We start from the raw sequence: 26,613 nt of genomic DNA on the forward strand, positions 1-26,613 counted from the left end.
TCTTTAAGTCTTGACCTGTAAATAGATTAGAAAAAAAAAAGCTACCTATGGAGATTTGGAAGGTTAATAATTACAAAACAGCATTTATTGAATATGTTAACAGAATGGTGATTTTTGTCTCAATATCTATATTTTAAGAATTTCTTTTTTTATCTCATAATGGAGACACAGATAAATTGGACACAAAATACATAAAAAGAAAAATACATCTAACCCTAACACTTATACTGGTAACATTATACTTAAGAGAAGTCAATCATCATGCTGTTTTTTCTTCTTTCACTGCACAAAGCTAAGCTAGCTGTGTGGTATACATTGCCGTGTAAAACCAGGATCATTTGCTTTTTCTCCCTCTGTAAAAGCTAAAACTCAAGATTTTAAAATTAATATCTGGAATGACAAATCTGTACCCACCTCAGGGAAGTTCTGCAGTGCAAAAGCTTTGGCCATGTTATGGAGCTCGGTGCAGCTCATGGCTTCAGCCATCGCCAGGACTCCCAGACAGTTAGCAGCAGTCAACTGTTTCTCTGTAGTCAGTAAACCAGGTCAGAGACAAGATGAGAGGGAAAAAGACAAGAGCAGATTTATTAGGACAGAAATCAAGCAAAACTTTAACACAGGCCATAAAAAGTTCACAGATGTATAAAAAGCTAACACAGAGGAAAATCAGCCGCAGGCAGTGCAGACTCACATTGTTACCACACAGTGTGTATCTGCCTGAGATTAAAGAATAACAGAATAATAACTCAAAACAGCACCAAGAACACACAAAAGGGAAATCGATCGCTCTTAGCTTTGGCAGGTGGCGCTGAATGTCAGAGAGCATAAATTTGGATTAGCAGGGCCACTTAGAAAAATTCCCATCAGATCCTAAAGTCGACTCAAAAAACATATACACAATACATGAAAAAATCCAGAGAGTCGAGCACGGCTCTACAGACAGTCATCACTGGAAGGATCACAGCACTGAAGGGGCTGTGCCTGCACTGGAAGAACCGCACCATTCCCGCCACCTCCGAAAGGCAGGAAAAATAACCCAGGACCCCTCTTACCCCGGACACCACATGTTTAATCTGTTACTGTCAGGCAGGCGGTACAGGTCTATAACTATAAGGACAAACTGGTTCAGCAGTAAGGGTCCTGAACAAAGGCTGAAATCACTACCTCATTTGTCGTCATATAATTACTATATAACAATTACCTTTAGGTCATCAATGCACCTAGACATGGCAGCTATTTTGCACTTTACACTGTTTTGCACTGACTGAAGGGCTTTTTGCAATTTTGTTGTACTTGTTGCAATGACAAATAAAGTTCCATTCAAATACAGGTCACTTCACAATTGTACAATTACAACCAAACTAGGGCTGCACAATATGGTCTAAAACCAACATCTTGATATTTCTAAGCTTTATCCCAATTCAAGACTGATTTCTCCTCTAAACCACCATGTTAATTTTAAATTCAACCTTTGGTGCATAAAATGACACCAGTATATTGATTTAATCAGACCCTCCAGTTAGATTTTTTAAATTTACATTAACATACATAAAACCCGAAACTGACAAGCAACTGCAAATGCAAATGCAAGCAACTTCTTTTCCCATCCCCTCCTAATACAAAAACACACACGTTTGAGTTTTCTGGGTGGGCAGAGAAGTGTGCTGCTTGCTGTGACAGGAGCACCAGCAGAAAGTGTAGAAGTGAAACGTAAAAACAGAATTACATTCTGATGTCTTAAAACATTTCCATGACATGTTATAGTCCTTTCATACATCTCACATGCAGCGTTTATCCAGCGTATTTGATACATCTCTAACCTCTAAATCAAACCTTAACCAAAGCGAAGAACAAGCTGAGTGGCAGTGGCCGGACTCAGAGCAACACAAAAGTGTCTTGAAATTTTCCCAGATCACGCCTTTTTAACAGATGAAGGATTACTAGCACTGGGAACACTGTGTTGAACTCATTTCATCATTTTCTTGAATACTTTACAGCCATGTTTTGTATTTCAATATATTATGTCCAAACTGTGTCTGAAAAGTCTCAGATATTACCATTTGTCAATACTTCATCTTGTGTGACTAATGTCTTTGTATGTTGTGTTGTGTTGCAATTTTTTTTTTTTTTTTTTACAGACAAATAATAACCAGACATGCGGTAAGTTTTTCTCTTCACCATTTTGTTTGCTAACACAAACACACACACACCTTATTTTCCCCCACTCAAATGTCATGAATCTTGTTGAGAAGAAATGGATTGACATTTCACCAACAATGAAGCCCATAAATGGCCGTGTCTTTTTCCCAAATCGAGAAAAACAAGTCGATAATATGAGCCGCAGGTTTTCTTTTACGTCCTTTCTGCTGATGTCCTGTTGCTGACCTTTTGACCAACATGCATTCCTCTGAAGAGACACAATACAATTATAAAATAATGCAAAATCTGACATTTGCAGCTTTTTGGCTGCCTCCCTTGAAAAAAAAAAAAAAAAAAACCTGGCTCACGCTGTTTGCTTTGTATGTGACCCTTTGAGCCCATCGTAAACAGCCTTTGCTCCACTTTTCACACCTTGTCTAAGAATTCATCTGGCTTTTTTTTCCCCCGTCATTGTGTGGGCCAGAAGTTTTGACATTTAAGTGACAATTGTTCATGACCTTTCTATAAATCTGCCCCCTGCGTTTGGCCCCGCCCACAGGGACAAGATCACGAGCACCATTTCTGACTGAGAATGTCGGCAGGCAGGATTCTCACACGGCTGCTCACTTTGGAAACGTTACAGAAAGAAGTGTGATGTGGAAAGACGGAGAGGAAATTATTTTTAGCCCTGTTTGGTGAGGTTGTACATACTGTATGTTGTGATGAGCAGCGACAACGTCAGAGAAAAACAAGGCAGCTGGAAAGGTCACCTTTAAAGATGAAATAAGTCTGCAAGCTCGCACAGGCATAAACCATAACAGACTCCTCCTGTGCTCTGGGTGGTACCTACCCAAAAAGGAGACGCAGACTTTACAGAAGGTGTTGAACTGGAACTTGTTGGCGGCCTCCAGCAGCGTCTTAGCGTTGGCCGAGTCGATGACCAGCGATCCGGTGTAGACAAACTCCAGCAGCTGCTCCAGCACGTCAGCGCTGATGTTGCTCATTTTCAGCTCCAGCATCTCCCCGCTCCTCGTATCTCTCGATGACCTGATCAACCAATCACGGTAAAGAAAGGAGTGTTAGGGATGCTGTGAGAGGAAAAACAAGGAAAGAAAAAGTATCAAAACAAAAAGGAAGGAAAGGGACACAGACACACCAAGACCTAAAAGACACCTGGTCTAGTATGAAGGTGTGAAGAAAAATAAAAGAATCATCACAGAAGAAGTGGCAATAGACAAAAACAGAACTTTGATGGTTTCTACTTTTCTATGAAACTGCTTCTGATTCAAAAACAAAACATAATCCCTGAACAAAGATTACAAAAACAAATATTATTGCTTTGGTTGATGCCTTTCACGTGTTTTTTCATGTATGCATAGTTTCAGATGTGGACATGCATACATGGCAGAGTACATATGAGTCATCAGACAGAAACAGAGAGAAAGAGACAGCACAGCTCAAACACTGATATATGACAGGATGTAAAGGACGCTGTTTAAAGAGTGTTGTACTGGAGAGCCCTCGCTTTTTATGGGTCTACACAGCTGTTACGTGTGTGCGTGATGGATGTCAGATCAGTTAAACATAACTCGATAGCGCCATAATGCCAAAAGCCTGAGATGTGGAGGGCGACTGAGGGGTCTGCTTTCAGAAGTGGGCTGTGTTGTGGCTCCACCAGGATCAAATGGCAGAGACTACTTCATGAGTGAGAGTTAAATATCACTTCACCAGCCATGTTTAATGTCCCATGTGAAACAATAATCCACTCAAGGACAAAATAAGTGGAATCAAAACTCTGCAGAGCATGTGCCCACACAACCATGACTCTCACTGCAGCTTTTTACATCAATAAAAAAAAGTGGCCTTCATTGAGATGGATGGATGCAGTTTGCATTTGTCAGTCATTGTAACACAAATATATTAGGTGTGTGTGTATGCAGTGTGTGTCTTTTCCTTCTCTGTAGGAGGCAGTTTGTTAGTTAGGAGTCATGATAAACAGTCAGCATTTAGTGGGACACAGACAGCAAAACAAACGTGATGTGACGGGTGGATGAAATGGTTAGAGTGAAGATCAGAGAGAGGACTTGGGGGAGGGTGAAGGGGAGAGAAAATAAAGGGGAGCAGGGTGAGACGGTCCTTCCACAGGGAGCCAGCAGCCATCCTTCTGAGGGAGAAGTTGTGTTGTACCATGACTTTACCTTGGTCTTTTAAATTAGAGATAATCCCCACCCCAACAACAATCCACCACACCTAAACAGAACCTTTGTCCCCACTGCAATACTCATCAGCAGCCTGTAGTATGTGAACCGAGATATTAGTGTCATCTTAAAGAGCAGTCAGGAGGTGAGAAGGGGAGAAGGACATCCAAAAATTAAATAAGAGACAGAAACATGTGTCTCTGGATGGACTTTGGCTGGAAAAACCAAGACAGTCACTCTTATTTCCTCCTGCAAAGCAAAAAGCAACAAGGTGTTATTGCTGTTTAAAACACAAAGCCCTGCCGTGAGGTTTGGAGGCTGGAGGTAAGACAGCAACAATGGAAGGGGAGTGTGAATAAGGTGTAGTCACAAAGAGGAGAAAAGAGGGAGTGTGTGCATGTGTGTGGAAGAATGTGAAAGGTAAAGGAGAGCATGCTCATCAACATGCTCGATTAGAGCAAAAAGAACCACTTTAATAAGCGGCAGTCTGAGTCTTTTAAATGTCTATGTGATGGAAATGACTTTTTCCTGAGCTTCTCGTAGGAGGTGGATATTTATGCTGTGTTACTTTATGAGGGAGTCGAGGAATACAGGAGAGACAGAGGGGAGCAGAGGGGGGTGAGGGTGGGAGGGATGGGCGCACACAGGCAGAAAAATTTGTTTGTGAAAAATGTTCCAATCATTCAAGAGGAAATCTTAAAACCAGCAGGGGCTGCCAGAATGATGAGGGAACACACATTCCCACACACACACACACACACACACACACACACACACACACACACACACACACACACACACACACACACACACACACACACACACACACACACACACACACACACACACAGACACTCACACACCCTATATAGTAAAGGGAGACCATTTACAAGGAATACATTTATAGGTTGTTCTTACAACATCATCTATTCTGTGGAAGTGCTCACGCTGCAGCGATACACCCGGGCAGAAAATGACTTTAATGTAAAGCTGCACCATCGGAGCTATAAACGTCTTGTATAAATACACATCTGAGGGCGCGTCAAGGCTATGCGCTGAGAATGAGTCCAGTTTGTGTCACCCGCAGAGAGGACAGGGTGACTGGTGGAGAGTTTAAAAGCTCAAACCACTGAAGCATCAACACGAGGGAGAAAAAACTCATCATGGACACTGGACTGACAAAGTCTTAATTCAAAACTCTAACTACTTGAACATAGAAGCTTTAGGAGGAGGACTGACATCAGAAAGAGAAAATGAGTTGGATAAATATTAAGTATCCAATAAAACCTGCCATAACACTTATATTGTATTTTATAAGACCTTCAGTTGAATGAACTAAAAAAATATTACATTCACACTTATTATCAGTGGTATCTGACAAAAGGCAGAAATATCTAAAATTGCAAAGGTTTACAGAAACCATCTCTTTTATTCTCAGGCTTAAAATGAGAATGACATCATCAATGCTGAAAGTATAAAACATTCAGACAGAATGTTACTTTGGGTCAAGCCTTTCAATTCAACTTGGAAAAACTTTCAACAAAACTTCTTGTTATCAAACTAGAACTCACATCAGAATCAGTCATTTTACAAAAGAGTGAGAGTAAGAAACATTTTTTGCATTTGAGCACTAGTTTTTCTGATTTGAATGAAAAAAAACTCAAGCGCTCTTTTTTAAAAAAAAAAATTCAATTCCAAAACATCATGTTAATTCCTCCGATTGTCACAAAAAAAAGAGTGTGACGTAGTCTTCCTTTTTGTAAGTTATGTCCTTGTATACCACACTCACACACACGTGTACATGTACACACACAGTTTCTGGCAGGCTATGGTGGGCAGCTCACAGATGTCCTTCACTCTTATTTGGCCTCATAAAGATGTGGACAGCAGGAAGCCACGTGGACTCCCAGCTTAATTTAAGCCACACTGAAAGATTGACCGGAGCCAAACACCAGAGGCCAGAAGTCAAAGATAGTCAGACCCACCGCTCTCTATGACGGAGTCTCAGACACTAAGTCTGACTCGGCTGTCCCCCCCAGGGCTACGACCTAATGATCTCTTTCATCCTCTCTGTCTGATCTTACGGCCCGTGCCTTGTTTTTTACTACTGCTGACCTGCTGTCACGCAGCTCTCATTTCCATAAAATCAAAGCTCCTGATAAAAAAAGCTGCTCAGGTTGTCATGACAACATTGAAACAAAGATGTCTAAAAAATTAGCAAAACAAAAGACTGATCAAATGAAGAATGAAATAAAGGGAATTCAATTTGGGACAGAATTTTTAAAACATGGAATAAAAAGTAATAATGAGCTTGATGACCTTCATGGGCAACAAGGTCCCACCAGTGTTTAAAGGCCCATTCTTTAAGCATAGAGGATGTGACTGATAAGAGGCACAGAGGAGACAATCTGATGGACAGGTTGACCAGCATGGGGGCTTCAGTTCCCTCCAAAGTCTTCTCAGTCTCTCAGACAGCTGCTTTGCTGCTGTCAAGGTCAAAAAGGACTCTGTGTCTCTTTTTTATTCTGAGTGGAGCTGTCATAGAGAAGAGCAGGCTGAGGATAGGAGAGGCTCTGTGACTCCTCTACCTCTGTTCCCTCTCTGCTCTTCCTCGCTCCATTCACAGTCAAGAACAAGTGTATCAGTGGTGAGTTTAGCAGCTGATGAGCAGCTCTCTGCTCTCTGATGAGCTTCACAGAGAAGACAGCATGGCTGCAGGGCAGAGAGGAGAACTTCCCTCAGGCATTGTGGGTACTCTTAGAGACTGTGTGGATGTGTTTTCTTACTTCATCTTTATACTAACATGAACATGCGCCCTTTCGCACACACACACACACACACACACACACACACACACACACACACACACACACACACACACACACACACACACACACACACACACACACACACACACACACACACACACACACACACACACACACACTCAATCAAGCTTAGTATATAGGGTGTAGACGTGGACATGAGGGGGTTACGATGTCAAAATAGGAGAAAAAAATCGAAAGAAAAAAAAAGCTGACCAAAAAACAGCAAAAAGAAAACAACTTTAACACAATTATCTGAAACACAAAGTTTTATGCAGACAAGTACATAGACAGTAAAATGTGCAGTATGACAGGCAGAATACTCAGGGGACACCCTAATATCAGATGAAATCACGAGTGAGAGGTGGTGTTGACCTGTAACAGTGGAGGTTCATAAAGCTGTCTTTGTGTATGACTCTTTACTTTCTTATAATGACAAGGATTTTTGAACACAGCAAGTTTTTCTGCAGCAAAATCACAGGATTTAGCTGTATAATTAATTCTGTCACAGACAAAAGTCCCACTGAAGACAGTGTGTGACTTTGTGACCCAAAGTGTAAATCATTGCAGTCGCCTGTTTTTGGATCTTTGGTGAGTTTAAAACATCCCCAGTCAAAGAGCGTTTTCTCGTCTCATTAAAATGGAAATGTAGTTAAATTGCTCCACATGAGGAGGAAAAGCAATGACCAAGTTTGACCTTAATTCTCTGTTTTCAGATACATTCATTTGAGCAGGAAGAGGAAGGAATGGCTGCTGGCCCTGTGCTAGGAACCAAAGTCTTCACACACCTGCAAGAGAGAAAGAGGGGAAGGGAAAAAAGTGACACAAATGCGCCCTATGAAAAGAACAGATTGGATCAAGAGCTGGTGGGAGGGGGGAAGAGAAGGCAAACCTTTTCACCAGGTCCTTGAAATACAAGCTGCAGGAAGCTAGAACATTTTGGTGGACTTCAAACTCTTTGCCTTCAACTATTATTTTCAGGTCTGTAAACTCTTTCACTCTGCGCTGCTGGTTCAGCTCCTTCAACATCTCTGTAGAACAAGAAAAAGAAACACACAACGACATGTTTGGGTTGAAAAATTTTTCACTTTCCTGTACACACATGAGCAGCATGACAAGAAACAAAACAGTTCTGAAGAGTGCAGATTGTGTGGATCAACTGATAGATGGTCTAAGGAAATAATGTTCATTATCTGACAGAGAAGAAGTTAGATGTACAGATCCTATTAAGAGTTTCAGTCAATGAAAAATGATTTATGATTATATATGTAACAGAAAGGTATGCATGTAGAACAGGAAATAATTAGCTTATATATTCTATACTGATCTACAAGTGTGCACAACCTAAACCATGCTCATTGATGATGGACTAAAAAGAACCTCAAGCTGACATCATTGTGGAGAGACCCTCGATTAAATGTGTTTGACCTCTGTTTATGTTCACTGCTGAGTGACATCTTCAAGGAAAAGACGCTGAATGAGACTAAAATGTTCTTTAAAAGAGATGTGGGCTGAAAACAGACTCTTTCTTTGCATTATTCATACTGGAATCAAATGCTGTTTCTTTTCTCGAGTGCTCTGCCGCGCAATGAAGAGTTGACCTTCAGACGCCACTTGGTGAGACAACAAATGCTTATCCTCAAACCCAAACACCTGCTTCTTTTCTCTCGCTGCCTTTTACAAATTACACCCCCACCAATTTCCCCGTCAGGTAGAAAATAAATACAGAATAGAAAAATATGTGCAGAACTGTGTAATCTTCGGGGCTGGTGCATACAAAGAGCTGCATAATGCGGTGTAGCGGCTTCGTGTCAGGCCTGGCCTTACAGTAGCGTTGGGTCGGAGGCTCTTGTTTCTCTGCGTCTTAATGAGGCACCATGAGGGGAAGCTGAGAGGGGAAATCAGCGGGAGACGAGCAACTTGTTCTGCAGCCTCAGGAGGGATAACCAACACTGTAGCTCTGTTAATCTATCGGAAATGCTGCTGAGAGAACACGTAGAGTTTCAAATTGAGAGCTAAAGAAACAATAATGTGGCTAATTAAAGAGGAGCCAGCTGCCATATTGTCAAATTAGACTTGACAAATTTTATAAAGACTGCAGACCGCAGGGTAAACATCTATTTGGCACACAGCACAAAGTCCTAACTGAAGAAAGATAACAGAGAGAGAAACACTTTCTCCACCAACACAAAAACTTACTTTTCTTTCTTTCAACTTGTATAAACAGTATTTTAGCAATTCTTGGCAAATCTAAACAGTGACTAAATGAATGGCTTGTTGTCACTCGTAACACGCATAATGTGTGTGTAGATATTCAGTTTATACGTTGGGTCGATAATTGTAGAATAAATGATCAGACTTGTGATTTTATCAGCTTTAACTTTGGTGGTGAAATAAAAAAGTTGTTTATCATCGTGAAAGAAGTCTGAGCTCGCCGCCGTGAAAGAAGACATTTGGTAAACTAAACTGACACCTGGTCCTCTTTTTGCCAGAAATATTTTTTCATTTAGCACCTTCTTTCTCCTGACTGACACTGGGAGCTTTGAATTCATTCAGATTTTAATTACACTGAAAAAAGAAATAGGTTGAATAAGGTTGTATTAAAAGATTCCGAAAAGCGTTGTCTCTGAGTGATGCATCCTTCAGAGTTAATGAACAGAAAGAAAAGTGGTTAACAAACATGCTGAATACAGAATAGAAGGAAAACACAATAATGAATCCAGTTCATGACAACATGTTTGTTGTAGACAGTGAGGATTCACAGCAGCCTGAGTTTGTGTGAGACATACACACACGCAAAAACAAAGGCTAGAGTCTGCGTCGGCCATCATCCATCACTTTTCTCTCCACCTTCCTCCCAACAACTGCTGCCTGTTCATCAGTCAACCAACTGACTGCTGTGTAGATATAAGCAGTGAATACTGAGCCCTTAGTGAGTTCAAGTTTACATTCAAGACTCCAACAACTTATACGGCTCTCACCTCCAATCAGCTCCACAGCCTACCATCAGTTTACCCCCAGAATAGAGAAAAAGAGAGGAGGAGACGCAGAACTCAGCCTGTCGGCAAACAATGGCTGCCTCCCTCAGAGCCGTGCAAGATAACTATGGCCTCTAAGACCTCCTCATCAGCACCGTGAAACAGCACATGATGTCCCCTTTCTCACTTAGCATGGAGTGTGTGAGGCCATGTTCAATTGGACCGCAGCGGCTAAGAAACTGCAGACGTCTCAATAAAAGAGAGGAATCTTTGAAGGAAAGTCCTCTCACAGATGACGAAAAGACATTTTCCAATGACCACATTTTTTTTTTTCATGGGAAGACATGGTGTACTCCTTTGAAGAATATTACTGGCAATGAAAAGCAATGAAAATGCTAGCGCAGTTTCTGCCTGTGAGCTGTTCATTACAGTAGCGAAGGCCTGAGCTGGCTCATTCTGATTGGTCGACGCACCACACGGGGAATAAAATCAGGGCCAACTCTGCTGCTCACCCTAGTAACTCAACAGTAAAACATCTGAGCTCTGGGGCCAATGGGGGTCCTGTGTTGTGGTTTCCAGTAACCAATCAATGTGCACCAGATATTTCCTTCCAATGAGATGTGTGAAATCTTCTTTGAGCTGTTATTGGCTGCTGCAGGAGGGCGAGGCTTTACGCCATTGGTTTTGGAACTAGAAGTCATTTTAGGGTTACTCATCCGTAGAGTCTCCATTTTGTTTTCATGCCACAGTATAAAAGAAAACCTGCAACAACTCACAATGTTTTCTTGACCTCTTTCTATCTGGAGTGTCCAAAATACTAAAAGTATTCAGGCAATATGTGGCAATGTCCCCAAAAAAGAGAAACACATTGGACATTCAAATGCCCTTTATATGAGCGGTATGATTACTATTAGTTCTTTTTCCTTGTAATTAATTTGCTATAAAGGACAAAATGTTACTCAAGACAAGAAAAATATTCTGGTTAAATATATTTGAGGTTGAAGTTTTGAGATGTAGAATTAAAAAAAATGCTGAAAGTCTTCTCTGTAACCAAAACACTTTATAAAGGTCAGGACTGCTTTATAAAGTCAGAAAAATGTGCATGTTATTTTGAAGGTATGATTATAAAGACTCTTTCTGAACGAAAAGGAGTTAATAATTTTTATTTTTTGTCATTTGTTTTATTTTAAAAAGTCCACTTCACAATTATACAGATTCTTTCTGTTTGAAAATGAAGTTCTTACTGTTTACAGTGTGTAGCTATTTTTGATCCGACATAATTGTATGGTTTGAGTTGATTTCATTTGCATTTTATATCAGTTTTTTTTCCAGTGTGAATAATTTTTGGTTGCATGATGTTACCACCAGTAAAGCTTCAGGGGAAACGTTGGTGGAGAAGATTATGGTGATCTGGTTCTCTTCTTGCCTGTTTAACAATTCCATGTTTTAACATGCATGAGAACCAAATACACTATTTCAGTATAAGAGGTTATATATGTATTTATATATAAATACACACACATACACACACAAATGAAGAAACCACCCTGCATAATGAAGTACTTAAACTCTGACTCCTTTTTTTCTTTTTTTTTTGTAGATTTCTCTTCACTTCACCCTTTGGAACAGGAGAGACGAGTCTCAAATTGGTAACATTGATTTTCTGTTTTTATTGACAAATTTGAGTAAAAAAACTGGAATTCTCTGAGAGGTCAGAAATGTATCATAAATATCATCCAACCACTAAAAAACTTCTTTTTTTTTCTTTTTTTTTTTGTTCAGGAACAGCAATGAATAACTGTAATTTTTCAATCAAAAAATTAAATTATACTCAATCGTGCGACTGTTTTTTCTGCTTTTTTGTACCACAGTACATTTGAGAGTTCATGGATTTGAACAATAAAAATATGTTAGCCATTAAATACGTCATTTTGATTAAAAGGTTGCACATAGCGGATTAAACATTTCAGAAACATGAGAACTGCTTTGACCTTAAACCAAATACTGTTAATTTAGGGTAGTGGTGGCAAACACCTTACATAATTGAAAGATTTCTTAAAAATACATTTTTGGTCAGTCTCTAATGAACTTTTTGGGTTTTTTTCTTAGATATTTTGACAAGTGTTAAATTTAAATTATCTGGGCAACTCATAATTTACAAAAAAATAAATAAGTAAATAAATCAATAAATAAATCAAATGATCACACAAATAAAGAATAAATTTATTCACATTTTTCATTTTTGATTTTGTGTATTTGTTTTAATTCATGGTAATTACAAACTACAGGATAAATACAAATAAATAAATAAGTATGATTGATTTAACATTGAATCTCTTGTAATAAATAAAACTGCTGTCTGATACACTATCTTAGCTCTTTGACCTTGATATTTTTGCAAAAGGTCATGTCTTTCAAATGATACCCGTGTAGACAAGACAAACCGCCAGTTGAGACTAAAGCATAAACCAGGTAGTTTTGTCCAGATCTGTATCTTATTTGCATGAAAAGAGTAAAAAGACTAAAAAGAGTAAGAAAACTTCACATGCAAGCGGCTTTTATGAGGTATCAACAACAATAGTCTAATTAAATAATTATAAATCTGTTAATATTTGTTGACAATTTTTTTTAACATGTATTTGGCAAAATATGGACCAAAAAACACTATTTTTCCTTTGCTTTAATTTACACATCAATGTCTCAGTCCTTAATTATCTTTGCATGCTTCCATCAAGTTGATTTATTTTAAACGTTTCATGATGTGCTGTGCTTTACGGTTGTTTGTGTAATTCAAATAAAAGAAAAAAATTACATTTGACAAAAGAAATAAAAAGATTAAAATACTGTTACATTTTTTTTGTTTGTTTCCCCTTTAAATAGTTTCTGCTACTGTAGCCAATATATTTAATTAGATCAATCTTTTAATCAAAAATTAGTCTTCATTTTTTTTCCATGTTAGTTTTAAATATCTTTAAAAAAAAAAAAAAAAAAAAAAAAAAAAAAGGGCTTTTTCTTTTGTTTCTTAAAAGGGATTGTGCATTTGTGCATTTCTGACACACTCTTTATTCAAAAATATCTAGTACAGGAAAGATCAGTGTATTCCAGTCCAAAAACATTTTATATGTTCCCCAATTGAAGATGTGACTCAAAGTCTTTGCTTTGATGAGAAATACTTTGATTTGGCAAGTGTTTGAAAACACAAACCATCAAGAATTAAAATAAAAATAAATAAATAAAAAACACTTTTTTTGCCCTTTTTATTCTTAATACATGAGGGGATTTTTTAAATGGCATTCGGTTAGAAATCATCTGATTTCCCTTTGATAATATTTCATGATATCTATTAAGAATGTAGTTTGTTTTTCACATTGTTAAATGTATTTGTATGAGAAACCCATAGACGTTAACTAAAGAAACGTGTAAACCATGACGGTATGATTTAAGACCTCTCTCCAGGCATATTCACAGCCTCGGGTAAATTTAATTCATTTATGAAGCTGCAGTGGCAAAATGTACTTTTCACAAATTAATTCTTACAGGTCTGTGAGGAACTCAGCTAAGCCCTCGTTTCATGCCAGGTGCAATCACTCTTAAAAGTGTGTGAAGCATACCTTTAACAATCACAGACTCACTTATTCCATCAAGCCAACAGCCTGAGCTCACTCCCAGGAAATCAGCACACAGAGACATCCAAGTCCTCAAGTCTCCTCAAGTCTCTCTTCCTCCTTTTTCCAGCAGTGGCTCATCAAGCCAGAAGTCCGTGATGAGAACGCCTTTTATTCCCCCTGCTCCAATCTGCTGAGCTGAACTGCTCCTGTCTCTGCACTGCTGGGTACCAGCCTGCAATGAGCCGAGGGAGGCAGCAGGGGACACAGGAAAAGAAAGGAACCTGTGCCCCTCAAACGCGCCTTCGAGGCCTTTGTTGCCTTCTCCAATCAGCATGCAACAAACAGCTTAGAGGAGCAGAGAGCACAGCTCTGCACTGTCCTGTCTGCAACACTTTCATTCAAAGGCCAGGTGTGTTTAACACAGACACACATGGGAGGAAAATAAGAAAAAACAGCTTCTATGTCTCAGAGATATGACAAAAGCCTCTGTTAAGTGTTTGTCTTCATCCGTTACTGAATATGGACTAAGAGGAGTGGCAAGCAAGTCATTGCGAACTGACAATAGATTTAGAAAAACTAGCTGATTACAACAGCTAATCATCTTTTCATAAATCACACTTACTCTATTTATACAGATTGGGTTTTAATGCCCTCATTTATATTTATTTCTGTCAGGGAAAAAAAAGATTGAAAATTTCCTGAAAATTTCCTGAAAAGTTTTATTGAAGTAAAATGTAAAAGCTTTAGACTTTATAAAGAACTTCACGTGGAAACATGGATAATTTCCTTTTTTTTTGCTCCGCATGCTGAGTGCAAGCCTTGAATTTTTGGATTGGCTTATTTGAAAAATTGCCAAAGAGGCAAGGTGCCAATATGGACACTAATAAGAGAACATTTTGTTCAAAGTTGTTGTTGGGAGCAGAAAAAATAGGCTGTGAGGGACTTTGACAAGAGCTGGATTGTAGAGACTAAGCAGCTGGGTCAGAGTGTCACCAAAACTTGTAGTGGTTCTGCAGTGATCAGTATCAGAATTAGGGATGGGTACCTTTCACATTTGAAATGATGCGGTACCGATACCTGGTACCTGGCAATCAGTACCGACACTCAACAGTACCAATTTTTTGATACTTTCTGTGTTAATGTGTTAAAAATATATATAAATTTATTTAATAATAAAATATAAGTTTGTTTTTTTTCCAATTTAACATATTCATTCTTCAATGTATAACCTTGTAATGCTGTGTTCATGGCCAACATGAAAAACCGCCTATTCTTCCACTCCTTCATAGTCACAAGGATGCATTTAGGTACCTTTTGATTTAATGTGAATCGGTACTCGGTACTTTTGACAGAATTAGGTCGGTACCTATTAAAGTACCTAACTCGGTACCCATCCCTAATCAGAAGTGGTCAAAGGAACCAGGAAAAAACAGCGAAGCAGTGAGATGGTCTTGGGAAACGAAGGCTCATCCATGCACAGGGTAAGAAAAGGATGGCCTGTGTGGTTCTGTTTAACAAAAGAACCATTCAATCCACATTATTCCTCAGATCTCAATCTCCATTTCATGACCTGCAAGACCTAAATAATCTGCTGCTCATATCTTAGAGCAATATACCCCATCACAACCTCAGAGGTCCAATGGAGGTGTCTAAGGACATGTCTAAGGTTGTCAGGACTGTTTTGACATTCATCTGAGAGTGTGAGGGCTATATGGCTGGGCACCATCACAGACTAACAAACACTCTTCTGTGGACATCATTGTTTAACTCAGCTCAAGGTTTAATAATTCATTCACCGCGCAGCAGATGACTCTGTCATTGTGCGGAAACACAAGAGCACTGATGCAGAGAGACACACACGCAACCATGCATATGCAGGAGGACATACACGCAATGTACCTTTAAAACAGACAGCCAGAAAAACACACTCGAACACACACACATGCACACTGTGGGCGAGACAATGTCATAGAAAAATAATTTAAGTACAAAGGTTTGTATGAGAGGATAACATACAGCTGAGAGGGGATTTGATAAGAAATGAGTGGGTGTGCTACACTACTTTACTCTCCTGTTTCATTAAAATAGCTTTATTACTTTGTTATAGAAATAACTGCAGAGGCCAGAGTTCTGACACATAATTAACATCAGAGGAACGAGACTAATTCAGAGTAATTAATCATCTAGATAAAGGTCTTGAGCATGGATATAAATGCATCCTTTCATAAGCCATAAAAACAAACATCAGTGTGTTGCATTCACTCCTAAACTTGATCGTTGAAAACAGATTTCTGTCCGTTTTTGCTGAGTCACTCCAGCTGTCACTCAGAACAGGATCTGACCTTGAACAACGACACCATGTCAATGAGACAATCCAACTTTTAGCCAGCTCTCATTCAGGCAGCTTGTACACTGAGTTTTCACCAATCTGGATCCTTTATTACCACAGGCAGTGGGAGCAAACACAGAAATGTTTTGAGTTTAATGAAAAATCTACATATAAAACTAAACTTAACAGTGTATCATATCTGAAGGTGTTTTCATACAATTTATTTAGACTGAGCAAGTGTGCGACCAAGCCAGACACACAGCCACTGTGTGAGGCTGAGCTGGTCAGCAGACAGGTATTACAGACATGTCATGGAGGTGTTAAGGGGTTAAAATGTAAGGCAGCAGAGCTTATTGCTGCCACTACAACAATAAGCCTAGCGTGTGTGTGAGAGAATGTAGATCTGCTCCCCAGCTTGTCTTAGCACCTCTGCTGTTTATGAGGTTGGTTTGTGTACACTCCGTCCTGGCTTTGCACAGGGAGGATTCTTCCCTCTATGGTCTACATTTCCTCCAAGTTGACCTTAAACAACAGGACAACAACACACAGAGAAAAAATACCTAATGTCTGCAGTGCAGTGTGAGATAAATGTCACATCGCTCCCTGAAGACAGTGTGTGTTTACTGGGTAACTTTGTGTAAGTCATGGCAGCTCAAGCAGAAAGGTTAGTAGTGGCTTGTATGTGGGAGTCTTCTCAGCAGACTGCACACCTGAGAGGAGCTCAGGGGATGAGTGCACCAGCTGGGCGTACGCCTGGGTATAACCTTGCCTTTGACTTACAGCTGAAAGTTACGACCTCAATTCAAAGTCGTGTCCTGTGCACTAATTACACTATTTCTGTTACACTTGGTTGTAACGTTAACCTCTAGGAAGGAGCAGGCTTAAGGTAGGGATGCACTGATACCCATCCTAGTATCAGGAATTGGTGGATCGTTGCCCCTCAAAGCTGGATCAGTATCACTGGGCAGGAGCCGTTCCAGCTTTCTCCCTTTTACTGATGTACTCTCTTTGTTTTTCACTGAATTACCAGTCTACAGGGTAAAAAATATCACAATTAAATACTGATTTCTGCACATTCTGAAGCATGGTTTTCACCAAACTGCTGGCAAACATTTAAATATTTTATGGTTTGAATAAATATTAACTTTAGTAAATCCATATACTCATTTTTTGCCTTTTATCAAAAACATTACCAGTCTTATCCCACAGCAGGGCATGCAGGTTATTATTAAACACTGTTACCGGATTGAGTGAGTGACAGGGGGAGAAGCTCCGAAGCTGTAGCTGTTTATTGGTGAAAAGAGAGAGAACCCAATCATCATGCAGAAGCCCAGCGTCCAGGCAAGCCCACTGCCTCATAGACCCCCAGAGACGCTGATCATCCGATGGCCGGGACAAAGCCCAGCATTTATCCAATGACCGTCCAGTTTCCACAGTGGAACAACCCACTCTACGCTTCCCCGCTGAAGTCAGAAGACGCTCAGCGTCCAACTGTGTAAAAGCACTGAGACACTGCGGGGATGACTGAGAAGGAGGTGGAGCCAGTTACCTGTGATAGGTAGCTAATTCTGAACAAAAGATGAAGGAATTCTAGCGCATATTTTGTCAATGAAATGTACACACAACAGTGCATATCACCACTTTTTTTGGTACATTTTAGGGGAAGCTGAGCTTCCCTTGCAGTCTTAGAGCAATTGCCACTGCAGATCGGTATTGGTCGATACCCAAAGCCCCGGTATCAGTATCGGTACCAGAAAAGTTGGACGGTGCATCCCTAGCTTAAGACCATTTAAAATTGAGAGGAGTGAAGGGAAGTGGACTAATTACACTGTGTCTGTGTGATTTTAAAGTGGGATTCTGGGTGGGCGCTCAAGTTTTTGTTTTTCCATCTCTACATCAGCTTAATCTTCCATCCTGGGCTGTGTCACTCCATCCAAGACAGTTTCTTTTCAAAAACTTTGTAAAGTATTGAGTTTGAGATGGTTCAGATCCCACTCTTAGCATTTCATATCCTGTCATTAGTACATATCAGATTCTCTGCATGCACTTTGAGTCAAAAGGACAAAGGGAGATGATTCATTCAGATAAGCATACAAACATTAGTGGATTCATACCACTTAACTTCTTCTGGATGTTTCTGCAGAGCTGCTGCTGCACATCTGCTGCTGTTTTAGATCCTGACTCCTCTCTCTGTTTCAATTACACTTTTCATTAGAGAGAAACATCCTCTATTGACTGCTTCCTGCTAACATCTGCTGAGTTTACACTCGGTCTCATTGATAATGCATTAGCACATATTTCATGGCTGATACGCAGAGTAACACCTCCACATTTCACTCACGGAAATTAATCTCTCATATCAAACAGTTCCTGACACAAAGTGTTTGAGATTCAGAACCATTTATGGGGGAGCCTCCTTCCACAAATAATTTCATCAAATACCCCTGCTGAGGATCGCAGGGATGCCTGTTTGGCTTAGTCAGTGCTTTATGCCGAGAGTGACTCGGCGTTGGGCAGATTCATGGTCCTGCCAGCATCTGGTGTATGTCCATTGTCCATTCCTACATTTCCAGTTTGTCAAGCTTTTCCATTAAATAAAGGCAAAGCCCCCCCCCCCAAAAAAAAAAAAAAAAAAAAAATATATCATCTTAAATAAGCTTCTGTGGGCAGAAGACACCCCATAAAGGAAAATAGTTCCTTTTAATATTCTTGGATGTTTCAGATTAAGGCAACTTTATTTATCACTCATGGGACAATTAGTGTGGAGCAGTTTGTGCACATAAGAAAGAAACAGAAATAAAGGCAAGTTGACGTACAAGCAGTGAACAAACTTAGCTTGAGAACACAAATACAACTTAAAGGAGATGATGATACTGGGCTTGACTGAAAGTCAATCAGACTCAACAGAAAATATCAATAAAAATAAGCATCCACTCTGGCCACCAGAAAATGTCAATAAAAAGAAATAAAGGATGAAAGATATGTAGCACCAAAGATAGATTGATTGTTAAGAAACATTCAGTAATCTGATTGCAGAGGGGATGAACAATTTTTAACAGCCGGTTTGTTTTACAGGTAGGGAGAACATACCGGTGCTATGAAAGCAACAAGCAGATTTCATCGAAAGGTACATGAGGAGGAGAGGCTAAAATACTCTCAGCTTTTCTGAGTGTAGATTTGCTAGTTACAGATCGAGTTAAAGCCTTTCTGTTTCACACCAATTATTTCAGATTTTTTTTTTTGAAAATATGGTTGTTGTTTTTTTATAGAGTACAAACCAAGCAAAAAAAAACCCAGCAAAACTGAAAAAAGGAGGAGCCTTTCCCCCCACCCCCACCCAAAAGGGAAAGAAAAAACAAAGTAACAAAGAATGCACGTCTATTGCACTATTAAGACATTAAATCATATTGAAGTCTTGACTTAAGCAGTTCTTCTTGGAAAAAAAAACAATGAATAATTTGAGGGAAAAAAACAAAGACACATAGTTCCAGCAATATGGCCCGACTAAGACATGGAACATTTTTTTTTGCCACAAAGAAAGTTGAGCAAAGGGTCCCAAATCTTATTGAACACACTTTCCCTGTCTTCATTGTGGAATCTCAGTCTCTCAAAAACAGATTATACAAACCTTGTAAGGCTGTTTCTGCCTTCAAACATGATATAAGTAAGGATGATGACTTTTTTTTTTCAGGAAATTGCAAGAGAGGATGTCAAATGTACCTGTGTTCTGTTATTGTTTTTAATCAAATTATAGTAAGCCCTATAGTCTTTTATCTTATATTCACATAACTACTTCAGTTTCTAGCAAAATGATAAATCACCCTTTCACTACTTTTGTGCTACATATACTATTTACCTTTCTCTACCTGCCAGCAAACCCAGGACCCCTCTCGCCCCGGACACCATATGTTTAATCTGTTACTGTCAGGCAGGCGGTACAGGTCTATAACTATAAGGACAAACTGGTTCAGAGACAGTTTACCCAACAGCAGTAAGGGTCCTGAACAAAGGCTAAAATCACTACCTCATTTGTTGTCATATAATTACAATATCACAATTATCTCTATATCATCAATGCACCTGATCATGGCAGCGATTTTGCACTTTGCACTGTTTTGCACTGACTGAAAGGCTTTTGCAATTTTGTTGTACTTGTTGCAATGACAAATAAAGTTATATTCTATTCAAACATACAAACAGACAGTAAATCAGGAATGAGGCCAACTCTGATGTCTTTGTTTGTTAGAACAACATTGTGTTAATACCACCAATATATCTTTACAATATAATGGTAACAGATGGGGGACTTATAATCTTGATCTGTTTTTCTGTTCGGTACGTAAACCTGCTTGTATTTTGTGGATCAGGACCAAAAAAATAAAATTGCAGAGACTTAAATTGAACAAAAATGCAAGGTCTTTTTTAGCTAGTGTAGCTGTTTATTTCTATGAAGACATTAATTAAACCTGTTTTTAATAATGAAAGCAATTTGAACTTTAAGTATTAAGTGATTTAATTTCTCAGAAATGTAACTCAGATTTTTAACACTTTTAGAGAAGGTGAAACAGTTTGTTTTAAATCAAACCAGCAACTAAAACTTGCTCCAGCTGTCACAAATGAGCAATCTATGATGAGTTGCTTTTTGTTCAGTCTTTATCCTTTGATCAAACTTTTCACCATCACTTTACAAAACAAGCTACCATGCTTTAAAAAAAGCCATTAAACAACTTTCTAATGACAGCATCAAAAGACTTCAGAAACCAGGAGGAGAGACGAGTTAGCAAAGCAGAGAACAGATGGTGAGTACAGAAAACAACATCATGCAGAGCATAAAAAAAGTGAAAAAGGAGGTGGAAGTGAATGCAGGAGAAAGCAGAAGGTATATGTGCGGACTGATAGCAGGTGGATGTTAGCACGGCGGGATGGCCAGAGTGGATGCTCAGCATGGGAGTGGAGAAAATGGAAACTAAGATACAATTGCAGAGGAAAAAAGACTTGAGGGGGAGGGAGGACGGAGAGTATAGAGGAGGGAGGGAGGCGTGAACGCAACACCTCCTCTAGCGTAGCAGGGAGCCGGCGGCTGCTCCTCCACTGTGATTATGCACGTAGGAGCCGAGGCTGTCAGGCTCTCAGTCCTGCCACTGTGCCGCCACTGAGCTTTATCTTAAAAATCCCAATGATTAATGAAGCTGCTGCTGTGTTTTGCTAGGAGGAGGCGGACAAGGAATGATCCGTTTTAATGAGCTATCCACCGTGCCTATTTTAAATGTACAGGGGATATAACGGATGAGGCTCCTGGAGGGGCTCCTTTCCTTTAAAATGTGATAAGAAGGGGGAATGTGGTGAAGAGCAAGAAGCTTTACCGCCTATTTTACCTTTACTTTCTATTCTTCTCTTCTCTGCTCCCTCCTCAGAGTCGGAGCTGTAAAGAGATATCTCAGTGGAAGCCATCAGAGCATAATTAACGAGACGACATCAGGATGTTTAGTTCTGCAATGAGATGTTTGACTTAATACGCAGACCTCATGTGGATCCATGCGCTCAGGTTAAACAAAAGTTTGTCACCATGTCCTCCGTTCATTCACTAAGTGACTCCACAGTGATTGGACTAATCTTCTGTCACAAAATAATATTAATCCTTCTGTGGATAACTCTAAAATGGAAAAAAGATAATGAACCACACAGCACAACACAGCAAAGATTTGTATTAATGTATTAATGTACTGCTGCTTTTTCCACATGCATTCATACAAAGCATGTTAGAAGAGTGAGAAGAATATACTGCTCTAAAAGAAGATCCTACATATGTGTGAAATGGGGGAAAAACTCTTTTGTGTCATGTACAGTGAGGATGAAGAGGAGCTCTTCTGCTCTCTATCAGGTGAGGGGAAGACAAAGAGAGGGAAAAGAAAGCAGGGGGTTTAATGAACATGCTCTCTGTGATTAATGGCCCCAACGCTGGCTGACTGGTTTTGAAATAACAGATTCAAATGGCCGGACGTGCTGGCTGTTTGTTCTTGTGGTTGAACACTGCAGAAAAAACTTAAATATTATCAAGTGTTATTGTCTTGTGTGAAGTAAAAATTGTCTTGTTGTACTTAAAATGAGCCATATTCAACTGGTCAGCCCAGAAAAATGTCTTGTGTTAAGTTTTTTTAAAGACAAAAATGAGGTCTGACAAGAGCTGCCAATAAAACAAGAAAAAATTGCTTGAAAACTTCCTTCAAATCTTCAAAAAGAGCTAAAACTGGATTTAATGATATCTAAGTGAATTTAAGAGCTTCATTAATAATGTGGTGACAGCTGTATGTGGTTGTTTTTCTTGAAAGCCAAATGTGTATTTGATGTGATTTGTTTTAAACCAGTTCATTGTGTTGTGTCATTTTCTATGTACCGTGACTTTGTACAGCTGCTAATTTTGGCCAGGTCTCTCTTGTATTAGAGATTTTTTTAAATCTCAATGGGACTTCCTGGTTACATAACGGTTAAATAAAATAAAACTATAATGATATCTTACTACAAGTAGCTTTTCTCTTGATCCATTGGCAGATTTTTTTTTATCTTGTTACAAGCAATTCAGACCTCATTTTGTCTTTAAATAACTTGAAACAAGACATTTTTCTGGACTAGTCATGTGAATTGGGCTTATATTAAGTCAAAAAAGACATTTTTTACTGAAAATAAGACAAAAACACTTGATAAAATTTCAGTTTTTTTCCAGTGAATCAAAAGAAAAATGATCTCTTATCCCTGTCTGTAAATCTTAAGAAATGTTGTTTTCAAATCCAGAAACATCAACCCAATCAAAACAGCAGGTTAACTCAAAATGTTTTGTTTTTATCAAATGTGTTCAGTTTCAATAAAACAGATATATCTCATGCGAACAAGTCTCCCAAAGCACACAGCTTCAAGAAGCAGAAAGCTACTGTCTTATTCAGTTTGTTGCCAATAATTTCCTTACTCAGCATCACGACTTACCTCCGCCAAGGAGGTTATGTTTTTGGAAGTTTGTTTGTCTGTGAACAACATAACTCAAAAAGTAAAGAACAGATCTTGATGAAAATTTCAGGAAATGTTCAAAATGGAATAAGGAAGAAGTGATTACATTTTGGAGGTGATCCGGATCTCCATCTGGATCCAGGATTTTTTAAAGGATTCTTCATCATTGTGAAATAGGGCCATTTTCACTAAATATGTGTGTATAATTTCACCATAAATGGTCGGATTGCTTTGCAAAACAATTAGTTTACAAATCTGCAATTAAAAGCAAGTTGTAGCAGACAGTCGGCTGAAAGGACGTATAACATTAAAGTAGGACTAAAGCGTTGCGTGAAAATCACAATAAGCTTGGCGGAGGTCTGCGCTCTCTGAGTGCTTTTCTAGTTTCTACATGCATAGCCTTTTTACAAAACTAAACAGAAATACTAAGATTCTCAGCCCAAAAGTAAACAAACATAAATAAAAATCTAACTGAGGGTAAAGTTTTCATAAAGCTGATGAGGGGAATTAAGGTGAGCCAGCTCTGGATGTGCAGGCATGATGATCTTACTTAAACAAACTAACACACACTTGAATTCAATAAGGCATCTTAAGCCATGTTTCCACCAGGCAGTCCGGTCTGGTTCAGTACGGTTTGGCACGGTTTGGTACAGTTAAGCCTGATCCCATTTGCGTTTCCACAGCAAACTGTGCCTTCTTGTGGTAGGCCGCGTGTAAGCCAGTTGCCAAAAGCCGCAGCTGTTAAACAATAGCATGACGCCGTAGCAGCGCAACGCAGTTTACCCCGCTAAAAAATCCAATGAAGGAGGAAAAACTCGACAGTAAACAAAGAGCACAGATGAAAGACATGCAGCATTTCGTCCCCTCTGTGATTGGCATGTAGCTCTTTGATACAAAGTGCAATCAAGCTTTGTTTTAGAGAAGTCTGTGTGCCGCCAGGAGAAATGCAGCCGTTGTTGGGGTAAGTGACGGCTATGACCAATCAACGGTCTGCAGTGTGTTGCTCCACCTTCCGAAAGCGGATCGGTTCAGTCTGGCACCCATACGAAAGGGTCTCAAAAAGTGGGACGGCTTGTCTCAGTTATTTGGAGATGAGTCAGTGGAAACGCCACAAAATGAGCGCCGTACCGAGACGAACCAAACCGGACTGCTTGGTGGAAACGCAGCTTTAATGCCTGGGAGATGAGCTTCCCCTGCAGAGCTGAGGACATGCCTTACAATAGCCTGTTATGTGTGTGTCTTTTGTTTCTGCTTTAAAATGTTTATACCCATACTGGTGAGGATAGACAACAGAAAATGGATCAATGGAGGCCAATGAGGTGGAAGGACATGTTAAAACGATGTTTGACATGAGAGGTGTAGTGGCACATGCTCAGGTGGCTCCTGATTGAGTACAGCTACGCTCAGCTCTGACTGCTAATGTTCATCCAGCCATTGATTTTAATGATTTGCTCCTTACACACTCAGCACCTCTGCCCCTCACTCTCATGTTCACACTCTTCCCTCTCTTGCTTCACCGTGGCCTATTCATCTGAAGTTTCACTGTCCTTTTCAAACACAACAACAGTGGCGGTCTTGTCTCCGACATTTCACAAAACATGCTGACAGCTGCGTCACTGCAGTTTAGACAACAGATGTGCAGAGATTATTCAGGAGCTTGAAAATGCGCCAATATTCTGTTTCCCTCATAAAACAGGAAACAATAGAAAACTGGATGAGGAGTCAGAGGTGTGACAGGAAAATTAACCACTGGAAGGAAGGTGTGGAGTTTGGTTTGTTAACTTTGACAGGCAGCTACGATGAAGACGCCCTGCTGTGGATGGATCACAGCAGGGTGATGGAAATACCTCAGGAGGCGATGAGGTTAAAGCTGCCTTGAAGCTGCTCTCTGTGAATCTATATACACACAAACATACTGTATTTCCACAGATGAATGCAAACACACTGACTGTATACTGTAAACTAAAAATTCAGAGACACACACACAAACACACACTGCCACACAGAGAGCAGCACACAGTTGTTGATGTGCCCACTGATGCAGAGTGAAAACAAATTGCTTCCCTTTGAAGGCCAAGCCAAATCAAACACGGAGTCTGATTTCTGTCACTGTGCTGTTTGGCTTTCAGGCTGCGAGGCTGACATCTGACACAACATCTATAAAGTCACAACCAAGACGCTGAGAGAGGGCGTACAACCGTATACACCCAGCGGCCTGCGGTATAGCTGGATTAAAGCAGAAGAGCTCTGTCAGCTTCTTCAAGATCAAGGCCAAAAAGCCACAAAACCTCCTCTGCATATCAGCGCCTGTTGGCCATCGGATCAAGCATTTCTTTTCTAACTAAGCTGTGAGTTTCAAAACTATTGTTGTAGAGCCACTTTAGAAAATCCCCTGGGGTGATGCTAAAACAGACGACCAACAGAAAAAGTGATAAATTCTGAAAGTTTCTGCCCAATCTGGAGGATGTTTTGGAAATCTGTCAACGTAAAACTGAGATTCACAGAGTCTTCCACATGCCAGTCGGTGGTACACTGAGAAATTGGGAATCTCATTTATTTTGGCTTTAAACTCAGAAACCCCAGCTGATTTCGCTCCAAATTAATTAGCTGATTGGTGTTAGGTTTGTGTGTGTGCTAGAAAGTTATATTGAATCTCCTGAGTACAGAACAAACTTTATGTTACTGGGAGAGTTATGGTCTGATTGGACTTAAAGCACACCTTTTTTTTCAACCAAAATATCTACCCTGAGATCAAAACAGAGGTCTCAAAAACAGCACAGATGCTTCGAAATCTTTATTTGTTTCAGTATCCTTGAGTCCTCCCTTGATGGATGACAAGGAAATCATTTCCCATCATCCACAACAAATAAACATTACTTTTGCAGTTTCAGCATGCTGTAGTTTCTCACAGATTATCTTTTTTAATCTTTACACGCCACTCTAACAGCCCTAATCTGAGAAAAAATCAAATATAACACTGTGATGGCACAGTGTAAGTATAGACAAAGGAATCACCAATTGACACCGATCTGTACAAACATTACAAGACCTTGTAAAGACCTGTAAAATGAGAAGCAGCCTGCATCTGAGCCTGTCGGTAATTCCTCTCCCTTTAGACACTCATTCTTTTTTACAATCAGTAAGACTTTCAGGTACTTGTGACATTGTGGGTTTTTTTCTTTTATAATTTCAAGTCTTGATACAGTCTAGAGTGACCCTTGCTCAGGCGTATTCGGTTAATATATTTTGACACATACATCTTTAATGAATGCAGACAGTTTATTCAACACAGAGGTCAAGAAGCTCTCATTTGTTAACACTGGGTCAAGCGGAGCAGCCTGTCTAATTATCCGTTTCCAACTCTACCTGAGATCTCATTTCAATGCATCACAGGCAGCTCCCACAATAATTGCTTTTCTACAATCTGCAAGTCCATTTGGACACATTTTATTGATGAAAATTAGTCAGTAAAAAAAAAAACAATCCAAGCCTAAATTAAAAGCTTCACTGAATGTGTTGGTTGGGGTATTGCCACCA

The 26,613-nt window shown here is 39.6% G+C and overlaps 1 protein-coding gene across 4 annotated transcripts in view; it reads right to left on the reverse strand.

Moving 5' to 3' along the window:
* The window catches only part of klhl29 (kelch like family member 29), a 182,681-nt gene that overhangs the window by 53,119 nt on the left and 102,949 nt on the right, over positions 1 to 26,613 (reverse strand). For all 4 annotated transcript variants that reach the window (XM_074684737.1, XM_074684735.1, XM_074684736.1 and 1 more), the window contains 3 exons: positions 8,055 to 8,193; positions 2,990 to 3,186; positions 415 to 527 (listed from right to left, as the gene is read on the reverse strand). In XM_074684737.1, coding sequence (XP_074540838.1) covers positions 415 to 527; positions 2,990 to 3,186; positions 8,055 to 8,193 — 449 coding nt within the window. The remainder of the gene's footprint in view (positions 1 to 414; positions 528 to 2,989; positions 3,187 to 8,054; positions 8,194 to 26,613) is intronic.

The sequence above is a fragment of the Halichoeres trimaculatus genome, unplaced genomic scaffold, assembly GCF_033239565.1.
Source record: "Halichoeres trimaculatus isolate MK-OKI-2021-1 unplaced genomic scaffold, fHalTri1.1 fHalTri1_scaffold_13, whole genome shotgun sequence".
Taxonomy (NCBI): domain Eukaryota; kingdom Metazoa; phylum Chordata; class Actinopteri; order Labriformes; family Labridae; genus Halichoeres; species Halichoeres trimaculatus.